Genomic DNA, 17,943 nt, shown 5'->3' on the forward strand with positions numbered 1-17,943 from the left:
CTACTTACAAGGATGCATCTTTTGCCCTTTCTTTGAAAATTTGGCCAAATTTGTCCAAAACTAAAAACCAGAATTCATGTTTAGTGAAGCTGCAACATGAATACTCTTTCAATGTTCTTTTATAAGTGCACCATAAATACACAGCCTTCTAGGTCCTACAGGCATATAGGTGTACTGCAATCCTTCTACTAGGTTCAGAAAATTGCGATACTTTTTTTTGCGCGCAGTTTCTAAGTGGAGCTTTAGAGTTACTTTAGAGTTGCTATTTTAGTAACTCTAACTCCACTTTAAGGGGAGCTTAAATAGTAACTAGACATACCGCAACAAGTATTCCACTTGTCCCATTGAAGCTGTCAATCCAACCCTGCAAAAAAGAAAAATGATTACTATTTCTTTCAGTGACATATCGCTTATATAGGCTTTGAAATGGTGAAAGGGCTACAAGGCTGTGGCGTAGAAAAAGAAGCAATGAGACAACAGTTAAGATGCATGCCAGCCTATCTAGGACAACTGCCAACAACCTAACCACTACAAAGTACCTAATTGATTTTAAATAGGGGATGCATTGTATGATACCTCGTACTGTCTGCAATTTACTCATCAACAACAGAAACAAATTCTGGTTTTAGAAATCACTTCTTTCCTATAATAACTTGGCTACAGGAATAAACTCTGGCTTTAAACACTATAGTGTGTTGGTGCTGTCACACTTCTCTGTGTATTGCATACCCTCTGACACACAACATGAAGATGTCACTGAGACTGATTTGATTACTCCAACTAATTTTTAAAGCAAGGCAGAAAAAAATACCACTCCACTTTTGAATCTCATCCTACTCTAGGTCTGAAAAATGCCACTTGTCGGACCTGGAATTAAGAGCTGTAATAAGCTGTCTGACCCAGAACAAGTTATGACACCTAACAGAGTTCATTCCATCTTTCCAAGATGGGGAGCTTGGCCCAGAGCCTCGGTTGTATCTCACCAGTCTTTGGCACGCTTCCAGGTGCATGAAAGAACCAAGGTGACTTTACGTTGCTCTGCCAATTTGGCTGCAATGGTAGGGCATATTATTCCTACCAGTATATTTAGCTTATTGAATTATTTCAGTCCAAAAGTACAGTTGCATTTAATTACTGTGTGGCTGACATTTGTATTTGCAACAGGCCCACACAAATGTGAATCCAGTAAATTCAATGACTACCAGTATAAGACAGAGATACTGCACATGACTTTATCAAATGTTTTCAAGGACCATGTAAAGTCTAGGGTGCTCATCAGGACCTCATTAAGATGCTGACTAGACCAGGGAGAAACTCAAACCAGAATGTATCAGGACTATGATCGACCCTCAGATCTTCTGTTTCTCCAGCTAGAACAGACAATTCTCTGTGTGTCTATCTGAGCACAATCCTCTGCGTGTAAGACTGTCAGTTGCAAGGCCAGCACCTCACACCACTATTATCCCAGTTCTTGTTATAATTCCTTAAATGAGTCCTTTTCACTTAGAGACAAGAGTCTTCCCTGAAGATGGTTTGCTGCTCTACTCCAGCACAGGTCCTCCACTTCTTCCATATGCTTCCCTATGAACTGGAGTACCTGTTTCACAAGAGGACACTGCTAAAAGCAGGGAGAGATGCTGCAGCTACAGCTTTATCAAAGGTCTCTTGGTAGGGAATTGCTATGTATGCATGCTTACTGGGAAAGGCTCATGCCAGCTAGCTCCCACGATGGATGGCCTGATGATAGCAATGTTCAAGTTTCCTTTCTCTTGCTGAATCAGATACTCTGACAGGGCTTTGGTGTAGGTATAAGTGTTAGGCCAGGCCCCGAGCAGCTTGGGTGTGATGTCTTGAATGATAGATTCATCCAACCACCTACAGGAAACAAGAGAACATCATTATCTGCCACGCAGAGAGAGAATACTGAGGCAAAAAAGACCAGTGAGACAGGAACCCTCATCTGAAACAAAGCATAAGCAAGTCAAAGCCATTTAAGACAAAGCAAGGAGCAACCGGTTTGGATTTGGAACAGCTCTATAGGGAAAAAGGGTTCCTGTGGTCTTCAATGAGCAAAATAATGCCGGTGAGCATCATGCTATGATGTCTAGCTCAACTTCAGGTATGTATACAATATCATTTAAAAAAATGTCTTATGCGTTTTATACTTCACGTCAATCTGTAATGTAAATATAGCCATGGTCTGCAGATGGAGCCTTCCAACCTATTACTTTCACTAGGCAGCACTCAGCCAACACAGTCCCTATATACTCCCAGTTACATTTCAGGGATATTATTCCAGTAGCACTACTTAGTGCTGGAAATTCCTTTCTCTTGGTTTTCTGCAGGCTTGTTCACACAGAAAATCAGGAAACTGTCAGTGCTAGATGCTTAAAAAAAACCCCCAAATAAACACACACACCCCCTGAGTATTTTTTTCAAAGTACTAAAGTATCTAATCCATGAGAAATAGTTATGCATATACCTTTTAAAAAGTTCCCCATACCACTGCAGCGCTGCAGTGAGGGCCCAAGGCTCAAAGGCTCTTCCCTGGCACACCATCAAGATTCCAGTGCTCCTGCCAGAATTTAGGTCTAAAGGACAGGAACTGGCTGTACTACCAGAGCCCTTGAACACCTCTGCCAATCCTTGACAGGCTTTCAGTAGTCTGGTGTTACACCACAGAATCGAAGATTAACTCCTATAATCCAATTTGTAATTAAGTCAATGGACTTATCAGACTGAATGGGTGTGCGCTTCACAGAGGTGTTGCAAGGATACAGTTTCCTTTAGATCCTCATTTCACCCCTCTTTATCTTGAATTTCAGAGACAGGTATAGGTCAAGGGGAGGGCAATAAGGTGGAGGTTGTCACACCTGGAGAATTACTTGATCACATAAACTTAAACAGGCAAACAGCTCATGACTGGCTGAAGCAGCACAACCCTTTTCAGATGGCTCTCATTAGACACATACAGAAATACTACTGGAAAAAATGTATGAGAAAATACTGATTCACTGGAACTGCGAAAGAGTTTGAAGAGGAAGGCTGAATTCACTGAATCTCTCCATTTTGGAATGAGTAATAAACAATCTGTCAGGTTTGGGCATAAGGATTTTTTTATTTTTAAATTTAAGAAACGCTGTATGGAGGCACAAATACTTTCCTTTGCAACCCTAGTCCCATGCTTCAGAACCAAGGCAGAAAAATAGGTTTAAGCATAAGATATGAAGCTGAACTATGCAGAGGTTCTAAGCAGCACACTATATTGACTTAACTTACAAAGCCTGTTTAGGCAGCCCTCTCCAGGGCTTCTTTTAGTTTGCCCCTTTAGGGTCTCACCTAAATTGCCATTGTTTGAACCTGTTGAGTAATTAATTATCAGCCTACCAAAAGGAGATGTCTGTTTTTGTGGAGCCTGGAGGAAGACTAGGTTCATTTGGGAACTCGGATTAAACTCCGCATAAATCTCTTTTCCCTCCTCTTCCTCTCTTTTTTTTCTTAATAATAGAGGCATACATGTTAATGTTTCTCATAAAGCAAAAATAGGTGTTGAACTACAAGGAGAAGCAATTTCCTCTTGTTCTCACCCTTCCAGACAGACCTCTGCATTACTTTAAGTAGTTACCAAGAGGACCACGCTCCTGCCTGTCTCAAGGATACCAGCTTCCCAGGTGATTTCATCTACCAGCATTACCATCACAGGAGTGTTGAGCCAACAGTTCAGCAAGGTGAACTGTCCCTACTTCACTCTGACTTTGAAGATTTTAAAATGCTAAATCACAAAGCTACTGCTTTTGTTCACTGCTTCGATAGCACTGTAGAAACAAGAGATGCAAATTAAGCAATTAGTAACCCCTTCTTTCACCACAGATACGCACCAAATTATTCTGCCATAAGAAAACATAACTTTCTGTGTTAATCATTTTGCATTAATAAGACACTCTCTTTCTTGTAAGTGATGACGGATCCACACTTTCTGCAATAATGACAATCATTCTGCTTCAGCCTACACTTCACTGTGTGCTGTGTTCCTTGCTTCAGCACACCCTTCAAAGCTGATATACCTCAGCTTTAGATTAAGGCAAACCTTTCTTGAGGTAGCCGATTATATGTTTCCTCTATTGGCCTGGCAGCAATTGTAAGTGTGACTTTTGGTTTACACAGGTAAAGCCAGTGGCTTTACTTGCAGGTTAAATATCAAAACACTGGAAAGCAGGGATGTAATAGAAAGACAAGAGCAGAAAAGTTACAGCTGGGAGTCCTACCTGGGATATCAACTGAATAAAGAATCATAAGCATATTATCAAGTGCATGACCAAAAGCATCATGAAACGGATCTTTTACTGCACCGAGTTGTGTGATCCTGCCTCTTAATGCACTTGCAGAAGAGCACTTTAACAGAACTGTTGCCTGTGAAGGGAAGCTTTCACAGATTATACATGCAAAATGTGACCTGTATTTCCTCATCCCCACTTTGGAAGGGAGTTTATATTTCCTTGCTGCTTTTTTCCCTTCGCACTTTTGAAGGTAATGTTCTGATACCTGTTAATCTCCTTACTCTAAAACGTTCTGTAACCAGATATCCACGTATTATTTCTTCCACTTGCATTGTACATAATAAAGGATGCATCTCTCACACTTCCTTCCAAGTCTACTTTGTCTTCTCTTTCTCCCTCCCTCTGTCCCTCTCTCTCTCTCCCCTCAAGTAATCCCCTACCCTTCATAGCCTCACAGAATTTTTTCTATCCCATTCTGCTTATGTCAATTCCCAACATCCCAGACAATTTCTCCATCCTGCTCCTACACATGCTCTGTAGCCCCACTGCCTTCATCTAAGTCTTTTGATTTGGGGAACACTTTCCAAATTAATGACCCTGAAGACAGTGATTTTTAACAAGGCCCACATGATTTCAGTGCCTTTGAAAGCAGCAGTTGTCTTTGCTGTGAGCAATTATAATGCTACCTGCAAACATTATAAAGAAACATATGCCTAGCTAAGTGTATGCTGTGATTTCTGACTCACTGAAAGTACTAGAAGGTGATAAACTTCTGGAGCATGAGGCACAGGAAAAACAGTGAAACAAATGGGCAAATCTAGTAAAAAAGCAAAAACCCCTAATCTTTAATTATGTGGCTAAGAAAAAAACAACCAAACATACTACTCAGATAAATACATCAAAGGACACATCTGCATGACCATCCTCTGTCACTCAACGTTTCTTTCAAACACCACCCTTTCTAATAAACCTATAATAAATATGGTAAATGAATTCTTAGTGTCTTATATGAAGCCACCGAAGTAGCAACTGCTCAGGTAACCAGGCACTTCTGCAAGTTTCTGATTAGCATTCAGTTCTTTGCTGGAGTCTCTTTCATATAAGCTATTAACATTAAATGTTTCCAAAGCTGCAAATGATGGTAAGCTACTGCGGGCAGTGAAATGTAATATTGATAGCAATGAACTCCAATAGATGTTGTAAAACTGAGTTAGTGGGCAAAAAGGTGACAGATGAGCTTCACTGTAAATAAAAGTAAGGTGAAGCATCAGGCAAAAGCAGTCTAAACTGGTCTTAGAGGCTGCTGAACTCAGAACTGGCAGTTGCAGCTCAGCAACAGCTCTTAGAAGCAGCTGACAGCTCCATGAATCTTCGGGTCGATGAGCAGCAGCAGACAAAAAAGTCAGTGAAATGTTGGACATCATCAGGTACTCAGAACAAGAACAACGGTGTAATTTTGAAGTTATTTCAATAAAAACTGGAGTGACTGCACCTAGGGTACTGAATGCAGTTCTGTCTAGCCCCTGCATCTCAAGGAGAGAGTGGACTTAAAAAAGACAGATGAAGGGCAACTAAAATCATGAAGGAGACAGGTCAGTTGGCATATGAGGAGAGAGTAAAAAGGCTAGAACTCTTCAGGCTGCAGAAGAGAAAGTCTGAGGTGAATGTAATACAGATTTACAGAAATGCAGAGGCAGTGAATAGGGCAAATGCTGCTGCAATGCTGCAACTACAGGACATGCAACCAAAGTATTAGTATGGAAGCCTGAAACAGGTAAAAGAAAGCCCATCTTTACACAGCAGTCAGTAAGCTTCTGGAACTTGCTGCCACAGGGGGTTGTAAAAGCAGAGTAACAGAAAGTTAAAAAAGGGATTAAACAAATGAATGAATTCAAAAATTGATCAAAAAAAATAGGCTCTAACACCTCTCATACTACAGTTCTGGTTTCTGGGAGGCTACAAGGGGAAGGGAGTGCAAAAATTATCCCGGCTCATGTAGTTACCTTAAACAGTACGTCCCATTGCTACTGCTGGGGCCAAGGCATTTGGTCAGACAGCCTACTGCTCTAATGCACTAGGGCATTTCTTATGTTTTTATCATGCTTCAGGTGCTGAATAAATGACGAATGACAGATGGCTACTAGCTGGAAGTAAACATATCCAAGAATATGGGCTACTTGAGAAATTCAAACAGAAAACTGAATATATACTGAATATATACTGAATTTTCTGGAGTAGTGCTTAAACAGTGAAATTATTTCTTTAGACAAACAAATTTTTTAAATAAAAATGAAATGGTTCTCCTAGTGCACGTTGCCAGAAGAAGTGATACAGTTCCTACTTACTCTACTAAATCAAAGAGCTTCTTGGGTTCAGCTGGGGGTGGGTAGATGACTTCATCTATGCATTTCCGGACACAGTTTGCATAGGCGGTGGAGATATGGATGAACGCTTCAAGATTCTGCATCTGCCGGGCCAGCTCAAGAAGCCGCTGTGTGCCCACTGCATTCAGTTGCACAGCATGTCTAAAGAGGACAGGGGAAAAGAAAGAAAAATGCATTTCACTGGAAAGAATAGATCAAAGCTGAGCATTAACCAAACCTTAAGTAACAAAAAGGCAAGTAAGGGAAGAGATGGGGTCACAGCAGAGCAGAAAGCTTCAATAAAATTGCATTCAGAGTGATGCTGTTGGATTCACAGATCCTGCCCTTGGAATGTCTCTCAAATATTTTTACTCAATTCAAAGGATCCAAAGTAACATTTCACTAAAATCTCTACATCTGACATACTTGCGATCCCTTCCTGGAACACGTATTCGCAACACTCATTACCACCGAGGGATTATGGTTCCTATGGAACCCATTCAATTTTCTCCTTAAGGGTCCACTGCTAAACCAGATAAACACATGGTTTCAGTAAGCATCAAAGGGTCCTTGGGCCCAGAATAACAGATTCATTCTCAAAGAAGACACAATTAGAGATAAATGCTTAGGAAAGGGAGAAGAGAACTGATAAGCCTAAGAGAAAAAGAGTCCTGGTTAGCAAGGATGAGCTTGAAGCACCCAGCAGAGCTAGAAGTTGTCCTAGAGACTATCTGCAATGGATCTCAGTGAAAAGACATTCAACTTTGTTGCACACTTCGTACTGAAAGAAAGACACTTTCCTGCACAGAAAAAATAAGACTAAGGAATATGCCATATGTTCAGCCCAAGAGCAGAAGCTTTCAAAAACATGCAGAAGGTTATGAATAATGCTACCAAATAGAGTCTACACTATAGAAATTAATTACACTAACATTGAAGAGAAGTTGTAAATAGTCCAGATGAATGAAAACAGAAGCTAAGAGTATGATTAATGCTTGGATCACAATACCTAAAACCAAAGATACTTATTTCATCATGCTGCTATTAAAGAACAGTATTTTCTATATATTTCTATTACCTCCTGCCCTTCTAGCAGGATGAATACTTTTACTTTAACTATTCTACATATGAAAGTTAGTCTTCTATGTACATTTCTACTTGATTGTATCTCTTCTGAGAGGGGTGAATAGATTTGCACTCAGAACATGGACCCAGCACAGATTCTGTCGAGACATTCAGACTTCGCTCAGCCTTCCAGGAGAATATAACTTTTTGTTACACTTTATTTTTTCCATTTATATTAAAACCACATCTACTAATGTTTCAATATAACACAGTGCCTCAGATTTCTGCCCTCGAGTGTTCCATCTGGAGAATTCCCTAGACGTACCGCATATTGATGCCAATAATTCATTTAGTTTCTCTGTTGCTGCTTTTGTAGTATCTTGATAACACTGCTTTTGCACCTCTCTTATCTAACGGTTTTATACATTCTGTTGCAGGCTTCGGATTTCTGCTATATATAAAAAATATTTTCATTTTGTTTTATTAGAAAGTTGCTGCTTAAAATTCTTATTTGAGCAGTAAAATTTTGCTTTCACATTTAACTTGCTACTTGCTATTTTACCCATACAATATATTTTATTATTCAGACAGGAATAGCTTGATTTCAACAACTTCTCATATTTTGCCATTTAATCATACAAGATCTTCCTTGTTCTCTTAGGGAGATTTTGACAGATCACATGCAGTCAGCCTTTAAATAGTTTCTACACTGCCTGCAAGCAGAGGACCACTTTTTCTTTTAACTCTTTTCTAGCTATCCTCCTTTTCTAAAATTTAGTTTCCCTTTGCTGTTACATGCCACTGCAATGTAATTTTATAGCACATTCATTCATGTATTGACTTAAGGCCATTTATGGCTACTAAGGCAGTGCAGCTCTTTGCTACTTACATCTCAAGACAGGTCCTAGGCGTAGCTCAAGATTAAATCAAGAGCTGCTTCCTTTCTGGTGTGTTCTCTAATTAGTTGTTGAAAAAAAGCAATTATTTATGGAGGACACGGTGGGTAAGACTGGTACTAACAATTATGTTTTCTACTCTCACAGCTTTAGTGTTTTTCAAAAAAAAAGTGAAGACCTGACAATTCAGATCATCTGTGTTGCTTTGTTGATCGTTAAGATTTGCACAGAAGCATTTACACATCTCATCTTGGTTTAGCGGCTCATTTTTGCTGTTCTTTCTTAATGAAAAACCCTCCTGGACAGGCACTCCCAAGGGAGTTCCTTCAGAAACTGAGCTTTTATTGTAAACAGTTAATCACACCGAGTGCTTAGTATTTTAAAGCTTGTGATAGGCCATTTTCATAACATCTCATTTCCCTCTTCAGTTCCCAGTAACAAAGAAAGGCCATTAACACTAGCTTTAGAGACAGACACAACATAGTTTCACTTCAAGCTGTCTCCAGCTAGTTCTGCCAAAACATCTCCCTCTTGACCTAAAACACACTTTTCCCTATTCTAATTTTAGGTCATACTTAACTCCCTTACTATATTACAACCCAGGCTTGTACTTCCTTCTGTTCCCATGGAAATCTGCCAAGATACTTCACTTTTGACGTGCATATGCACATGACATTTTCAGAACATTTACATTGTAGAACCACATATAGCATGAAAAAGTAAATGGAGAACTATTACTGCAGCTATATAAGGGTGCATTGAATGGTGTGTTATGGGCTACTGTGCATTCTGAATCATGCTTAGCAAATACAGAAAGCAGGACATACTTCAGGGGTTCATCAAAGCGAACTGTTGCTGCACAGTGGAAGACAATATTGACCCGGGTTAGAAGCTCCTCCTCATCTTCAGCACTGATGGCCAGCTTGGGCTGAGTGAGTTCAGCGTTAATAGGCTTAATCTTCTCGTGGAAATTAGGGCAATCTTCTCGGACCCTGTCAAAGACCTAGAAGCACAAACAGAGAGAGATCAGGTACAGAATTAGGCCACCAAGATCACTTTGATTAATAGCCAGTCTGATTACATCAATCAATGAATCTGGCACGAAAAAGAATGCCTGGTTCTTTCAGAGAGAGGATATAAATGAGATGATAAAATAGTTAATTCACTTGTTCCCTCCCATGGGAAAAACACACAGGGGAAACAGAACAAAAATATGGGAAGTAATACATTGCTTTGAAGAGAAGAATAAATCTTCTCTGCGCTACTCATTTCCTGGGACAGACATTGAAATTCTTTTATCTTCACATCTCTTGCAACCACTCTACAGGGCTGCTTACAGGACCATAATGGAAAGTAAAGGAGAGGGCAGAGTATGGAGTGGGAAAGACTGTGAAGTGTTAGACTCAAGAAATTTCCTTAGCAGTTCTATGAAGAACTTGAGAGGAGGGGAGCAGGGCACAATCTGGCTTCTCCTCTACTTTATGCTATTCTTTGCCTACTGTCAGTCTTTGTTTATGTCAGATGAGACCTGTGGTGAACTGTTGTTGGGATGGAACCTTAACAAACCTGTACTGCTAAAGCTGCTTTCTGCCACCAGCAGTTTTCCATGACTAGACAAGTGTGCAGCTAGCTGACTTCTGAAGGTGTCTTACAGCCCTTTTTTTCTATGACTATGATCCTTAGCTCTTTCCAATAGATCTTTTCTGCCTAGTCTTCTGCAGAACAAGACTGTGCATCTGTCCACTAAAAAGATCTCTGATTCTCTACACATTGTTCTTTCTGATGACTTGTCCAAAACCAGCATACGGCATCCTGCTTTGCCTAAGATCTGAAATAGCAAGTACTTTGAGAAGCAAGACAACTGTGCACAGTCCTGAAAGGAAAAGTCAGCACCTAAAAAGTTTCTATGTGAAAACAACAGCTCCTTCAGTTCCTATTTTTACTCTATGAGTACCTCAGGGTCACTGATAATAGTGCAGTGAGTTCTGCTTTTGCCATGAAAGCAGACAGCTACTCCACGTTTCACCAGGAGACTTTTTATTCGGCAAATCTCACAGGCAAAGAAGATGAGAAGATTTCAAAATGCTGTGTGAGTTTGCTGGAGTAGGATTTGAAAAATATCTGAAGATATATTAACGGAAGCATCTGTTCTAAACATTTTGCATTGCTGGACAGCATTATTGTATTTGACCAACTCCCAACAAAAATAATAATAAAATTAAAAAAAACCCTCTTAATGTTCCCACTGCAGATAATATCTCCTCTAATATTTCAATGCCTTCTGCTAGGTATTGCCTGCTACCACATGCCGCTTAATAGCTGTAGGTTTTCACCCCCTCCAATGATTCACTGCATTTCTCTGAAGGATGAAGGTAATTTCTAAATGCAAGCTCACAAATCAGCATAGCGCTTTGAAAACCTTCTGGATCACAAGAACATTCAGTTCATTGTCACTGTTAAATCAGATAACATGAGCAGCTGTTTCATCAAAGTCTGCCACCTCTTTTATGGCATCTGAAGATTTCAGACTTGTCAATGCTTTACAAGAAAGTGCAAGAAGATTTAAAGACAAAACAAATAAATATAAAGCTTAGACTGCAGATAAGCAATAACTGCATCTCTAAATTCTTATTAGCTCACCCAGAGCATAAATTGCTAATAACTGCATGAGGCCTAAGGATTGTTCTCCATTTCCCTTTTAGAGGTCATCTGCCAATATCAAACATATTGAATGGATAAAAGTTGGCTGGTGTGCTGTATTGTTCAAAGTGTTTGAAAACACTGGCCAAGTCAGCAATAAACCACAAGTGATACATGAATTGCCACAGAATTATAGTGAAGAGAAAGGAAAGATGTTTGGCTTCAATTTGTTTACTACTAATTAAACTGAGGGAAATCAGTAATAACATTTTGTGCTTTCGGTGTCCTTTTGAACACCCTAATGCATTCCAGGGGCAATACTGCTGCCTTGGCCAAAACAGCATAAACGAACCTAACAGCTGCTATTTTCATTTTAATCCTCAAAATAGGATGCAAGTTCTGCATAGACTGTGCTGTCCCTCAACAGAGGTAAGAATTTCCCTCTGAAATGTGCTGTATTCTTCTTGTGTTATAATCAGGTAATTTTAATTTATAAAATAATCTAACCTCAAGCACTTACTGTGAAAAGAGGAATTTCTCCCAACCTTATATTTGAGTGTGTTTGACGGACATCTCTTCTACTATTCCTCCCCACTTAAGCTTTGACCTCCCTTCTCAGAGGACATCTGTAACTCCCTGTGTTCCCTGTTCTTGCCTTAACGCATGTAATAATTCAGACAGATTTCTGCCCATCAATCTTTCAATTAGAATTTTTTCTATACCACAAAGATACAAAACCCTCAAAGAAACAGCAAACTGCACATCTACGTAGCAGCACAGCTGAAAAATAAGGGAACCACTGAATCGTCTAATTGCCAAAGGTTTTGCTTCTTCCTCAGGAGACATTTTCAGTGACGCAAACACAGAAAAATGAAAAGTAAGAGTGCCTAACTTGCTGTGGCTCATTTCTGCAGCGAGCTACTTCTTCAGCAATACCTCTCACGGCTCTCCCTCTGCCAGATCAGGGCCATATGGTTTGGTGACTGACCCAGAAATCATCCAGTTTTTAAGTGTGACTTAGGAAGGTAACCTTTTTTTTACTCCTGTGGTACAAACCCAACAAATTAAGGCATCCAAATTACCCTATTTTAACCAGATATTGCCAGCTTTTTTATTCATGAGCCCACTTTTTTATTCATGAGCCACTGATCCACAGTGGGGGCGGGTATGCTCAATACGTGCTAGGTTATTAGGTTTAATTCTAGGTTATTAATCCCTAGGAAGATTAGCAGAAGATGGTAACTTGTATTACCCTATGCACATTTCAAGGCATTACCATATGGAAACATTTAAAATGGAGAAAAATCAGAGAATTTCCCCCAAATGAATTTCATATCTGAGGAACTACTGAGAAGATGAAGGTTAAGAGAGTTCAATTAAAAAGAAAAAAAGCAAAAAGCTTCCAGCCTTTCAGATAAAGAAATGGAAGGGATTGCTTAGCATAATTCAGGATGATATAAGCGTGAATTGTCTCAATAAAGGAAATAGAATTTATTCTAAGTAAGGCATAGGCCAAGGGGTAAAAATTGTGGCAGTAATTCCTTTAAAGAACAAAGTGTGTGGAATAATTTTAAAATGTCCCTCATCTGAATAGAGCACTGGTGCTTAAATACTAGGGAAGAGGCTATATATTGATACAGAGAGTAAAACCCTTTGTGATGTAAATGGCAGTATCATAAATGGACAGGAGTGATCACCACAAATATAAAATACTGCAGGTACCTAAGTAATGAAGATAACTCTTTACAAAAACACCTGACCTCTGCAGTTTTATTCTGATGAAAAGCCGTATCGCAGTTGTGTTTGCCACTGATAAAATCTTCCAGTAAAGTCTTAAAGGAAGTAAGGTGCATAACTGCATTTAGAACTATCATTGTAACAAATTTGAGAAATAACTGGGCAGCTTCTTGACATAAAGTAATTAGCTTGCAATTAATTTTTATCCTGGCACATTCCCAGCGATAAGCATTAGGGCTCTTCAGTCAAGAAATGAGTGAGAATGCAACAGAGGCAGCATTAATGGGCATAGACCTTTTTCCCCCTCGCCATTGTGTTCTCTCTGCCTCATTTCCTCTTCAGAAAGTTAGCTTTTAAGTATGGTTCTTCTCAAGGCAAATAAAGCATAATTCATCCAATCAGTTAGAAAGCATGCAGCAGTGTTCCTCATTATAGGAAAACAAATGGCTTATGCTTCAATCTAGAGCTATTACTTTCCCCTGACAGAGCTAATGTAGTGAAAATACAGTACCCATGACCAACATCTAGTAAACAAAAGAGCCGATTATTTAAAGATAAAGACTACAGAAACAAAGAGATGAAAGACAGTAAATTTCAATCTAAGTCAGCTAAGACTAATATGTATAGCCAGCTACTTAGAATGTGGTTTTAAACAGTCAATTTCCTTGAAAATTGGCTGCTGACAAAGCCTGCTGTTTTCTAGCAAGAATACTTGGGTTATGTGTCAATTAATCTGGAACACTAGAAGGAGCTGCTTCAGAGACAGGCACTGTAGACAGAAGGATCAGGGACTTAGACATAGAAAAGCTTCTGGTAGTCTCTAGTACTACCATACAGGTGGGTGGAGAAGCCACAGACAGAACATGGAGCTTTCTTAAACTCATCACAGACGTCTCTTGTGGCTCTGTGTGGTACTTGGACAAATATCACTATCAGCATTTGATGGCATGATTAACATTTGAAACAGGGGAAGGAGGCTGGTCACACTTGGAGCTTCTCCTACAAAGAACCATTTAACATGTTTCTTCCCATGCATTTTCCAGAACTGTTTTCCTTCTCATCCCTCCTCTGTATCTATGCCCCAATGTGGGCAGACCTGCAAGGAGACTCAGTTGCCAAAAGATTACAAGAGCACTTGGCTACGATCAGAGACCCATCCATTTCCCCTTCCTCAATTCCTGCCATGCAGAAGTCACTTCTCACTACTTAGAGAATCACTCTATGTACTTGGAAATGTTGATAAGTACAGTTATCCAGACTTGTGATCTGAATCTGCTTTCCTATACCACTGTCTTAACTACAGATCTTTGAAGTTTCTCTTTGAGATTTGCTTGGGCACCAGGGAACTTCAGAGGTGTTTGCTGAGTCCCCAAGACTAACTAACAAGGAATAAAAGCTGTGTTAATTGTGTCTTTGACCTCTTCCTAAGGCATAAAGTAGAGAAGGACATCATGAAGAAGATCACGGGTAATGTGGGCAACAAAATTCACCCTGATTAAAAGTTGAAGGGAGGAAAAAATCCACTGATGTCACACATAATACAAGCTGGACAAATTGAGATGAATGACTCAAATATTTAGACCTACTGAAATAAAAATTAAAAAAAAAGAAAAAAAAGATTATTTAAACATTGTAGTTAGATGGTACTCGAGCACAGACAGCTGAACATCTGGAAAATTAGTACGGTAGAAGTCACTCTTCTCGCATGAGCCACATTAGGAGATTCTCTACAGTTAGCAAATTTTAGGACCCTTGTGCTCAGTCTCCACCACCCAAGAGATCTAATGAATTCTGTGGCAATATGTATACTTGTAAATTAAACTCTGGCAGGTTATGTCCTTGGCTCTAGTACTCAATCATCTCTATCGGTCCACCATTAGAAGGTTCTTAGCACAGTTTTGGTCTGAACCAACCTGAAAGATGAACAAGTCTTTGGTCAGAAATGAATAGTTGTCCTGGGACAGTGGCTTTTCCCACCTGAGATACCACATGCATCCATGATGTTTTGGAAGGTAAGAAAATTTAATGTCATGAGTGCAAGCCAATTCATGACAGCTCATCTTGGTGTCTGAAATTCATCCCAAGAACATTCAACTGATGCACCTTGTCAAACAATACAATCATTTAAACATGGAATTTTTGCATTTACCTAGAACAGTTTCTAATTTCATAATTTTTCTTTCATGCACACTGTGTGCTAGTATCTGCTCCCACCAGCCAAATCATACACAGAAGAAGCACCTTTTTCTGCAGATGTTCCATGGGGCTACCAGCTACTCAAGCAAGCTGATCCAAATCGCTCAACCTGCCTTTGCTTTCAATTTGCCTTCTGAGTGCTACTTCCCCACAGTGCTAAACCCTGAGGAATCATTAGCAGAAACATCTCTATAACACAGATCCCAGTTTGTTCCTTCTGTAATTAAGTCTGACAGAAATACTTTGGCCTTGTTATGCTATTGCACGTACATTTCTGTTATGCTCATCTTCACAATGTAATTTTTTGGTTGGTTCTTAAAAGAAAAGCACTAAGCCCAGGTACCTCATTTTGTCCAATAGCTGCTTCCTTTCCTTGCTGTCACTTAACTGTAATCACATTCTAATAGAAAAGCTACAGTCAGCACACACAGGAAGTAAATAAACTGGAAAATTACTGGGAGATTATTAAAAGGTAAAGCAATCTATGAGACTAATAGGAAGAGCAGGGACACTAAAAGAAATAAAGGCACTTGTGAAAAAAGAGTCTGAGTCCTGTGAAGAAAGAAACAGTTGAGATTCTATGAAAACATCTAAGGATGACTTAACCATTATAAACCGATTTTCTGTAGTGTCACTATTCCAAGCAAGTAAGGAAGTAGAGTTACATGTAATCCTTGATTTTCATCCAAGTAGCCTTCAGCTTAGGGAATTTAAAACTTCTTTAGGAAGATAGAACCATCTGTCCAAACTATGTCCAGCTACTTAGAATACAGTGTGGCTCTGCAAGTACCACTCTTACTGGTGACCAGCTGTAATTAATGTCTCTGATTAGGACTAGTTCTCCAAAGAACGCCTGGAAAGCCTTCAGAAATGGTTGCAGAAGCCCAAATACAAGACTGATATCTGGATTCACAGATCAGACCTTCTCTCTGAATGCATCCTATTTGCATGTCACACAAAATACGGACACCTTTCTGAATTTAATACCTCTTTTGATAGTGCTTGAATCAATTGGTTCTGCCTATAATCAGCATTCCTAAATTTCACCTCTTTGTGACATGGGGTATACGTAAAATATAAGGAATCCCACTGAACTGTATCAAATTACAAATTTGTTCCATGAAATCCACACCAGCCTTTTGGCATGTGTACTCCCTTTATCACTAGCTTGGGTCTCATAAAGCAGGAGGTGTACTCTCATTTCAGAACAAAGATACCTGTTTTTAGGAGGGCCATTTAAATGTCAGCTTGCGATAGTAACACTTCTCCCAGGAACAGATGTTGCTAACTTCCCGGTACAAAGATCATAGCCTTGCCACAGATGGCTCAGTTACACCACGTGAAAACCTTCTCCCTACCCTGCCGTCACAGTTGTGCCTGACTAGAATGCTCCAAGACTGTTGATGGTGAGACAAGCCAGCTGATGTTTCACACGCTCTGCAAGACTTTTCCTCTTTAAGGCAGTAAAAGATAAGAAAGCCATACCAAATGTCCTTAAGCCAGGCTCACATTTTAGATTGTTCTGGCATCTCTCAGAGATTGTTAGAGGGCAATCAATCAGTATGAGGCTGACTTACCATCTCCAGAACTCCTATTAATTATTCCAGCTAAAGCCATACTGTTAAAACTTTCTGATCAGAGGACCTGTGGCTTAAGGCATGCAGTCTTCATGTCACTCTCAAAATACCCTGAATATGGTACATATTAATAGAAAAGTTACTTCTTGCTGCAGTACATTCTCAGCTCATACTCCTTCCAATTGTGACCAAAGAGGAGAATTCATGTAAGCTGAAACAGCATTCATGTTTGCTGCAGCCCTGCTCTTACCTTCTAGATCTACATCTCACAAAATAGTTTCATGCTGCCCAGCTCACATAAGGCAGAAAAGTGAACACTTCAGCTAATTATGCTTCAAGTATAACAAACCACTTTCCCATGCGTCACCAGCATGAGCAACGTTTTCAACTAGGTTGAACAATAAAAAGTTGTTTGTACACAAAAGTCTCCCCATCTGTCTGAGTAGGGATTACTGCTAATGAGCCTATGTCCTTGGCCCTGGTCCTATGAGGTTATAAATTATTTTAATGCTTTAATCTACCGGTGAAAAACCTTGGCTGAAGAAGTGGAGAAGAAACAAGCATAATCTACCATAACCAACTACGTGAACAGAAATACATTTCTCATCCCACACAGTGGTTTCACAAGTAAGAAATAGACAATGTTCTGCAAAGGACTGCTTGCATGAGGCTATACATTCTAACTATTTATTTAACTGAGGGAAGTACAACCCATCTCTATGTTAAATCTCCACCTGTTCTGCCATATTCAGTGGAGACAGTCCATCAATTTTCCAGATTCCCTGGAGAAAAACCCTAATGCTTAAAGATTTAGAAACTACATAGCCCTTAAAGTTAGTATCTTCAAGGCATACAGCTTTCTGTAGGCATTACTACAGAGCAATAAGCTTAAGCAGCAGGTCCTGATGGAGCACTAGGCCTCATAGTTAGGGAAGGTCCCTACTGGGATTGTGGAAAGTGTAAAAGAGTTCAAGGAAAACAAGGCTACATGAGCACCAAACCACATTATTCTTGTGCTGTGGTATGCTGATTGTGCGTGAGAGAAGAATTGCTTGTGCTTAATTGGAACTAGGTAGAAGAGTTAAAATAAAATGATCTGTCTTAGGTAAACAACGTGATGCTCATATGAACTGGATACTAGTAGGAGAGTTTTGGAGTGCCAGGTCTTGCAAAGTCACCCGTACCTAGGCAT

The 17,943-nt window shown here is 39.7% G+C and overlaps 1 protein-coding gene across 4 annotated transcripts in view; it reads right to left on the bottom strand.

The window, feature by feature from the left end:
* Window positions 1–17,943, bottom strand: part of FAR2 (fatty acyl-CoA reductase 2) — a 150,000-nt gene that overhangs the window by 26,855 nt on the left and 105,202 nt on the right. For all 4 annotated transcript variants that reach the window (XM_069864254.1, XM_069864239.1, XM_069864248.1 and 1 more), the window contains exons 3-6: window positions 9,429–9,604; window positions 6,623–6,802; window positions 1,698–1,875; window positions 320–364 (exon numbers count right to left, since the gene is read on the bottom strand). In XM_069864254.1, the coding sequence (XP_069720355.1) occupies window positions 320–364; window positions 1,698–1,875; window positions 6,623–6,802; window positions 9,429–9,604 (579 nt within the window). The remainder of the gene's footprint in view (window positions 1–319; window positions 365–1,697; window positions 1,876–6,622; window positions 6,803–9,428; window positions 9,605–17,943) is intronic.

The sequence above is a fragment of the Phaenicophaeus curvirostris genome, chromosome 1 (assembly GCF_032191515.1).
Source record: "Phaenicophaeus curvirostris isolate KB17595 chromosome 1, BPBGC_Pcur_1.0, whole genome shotgun sequence".
Lineage (NCBI taxonomy): Eukaryota > Metazoa > Chordata > Aves > Cuculiformes > Cuculidae > Phaenicophaeus > Phaenicophaeus curvirostris.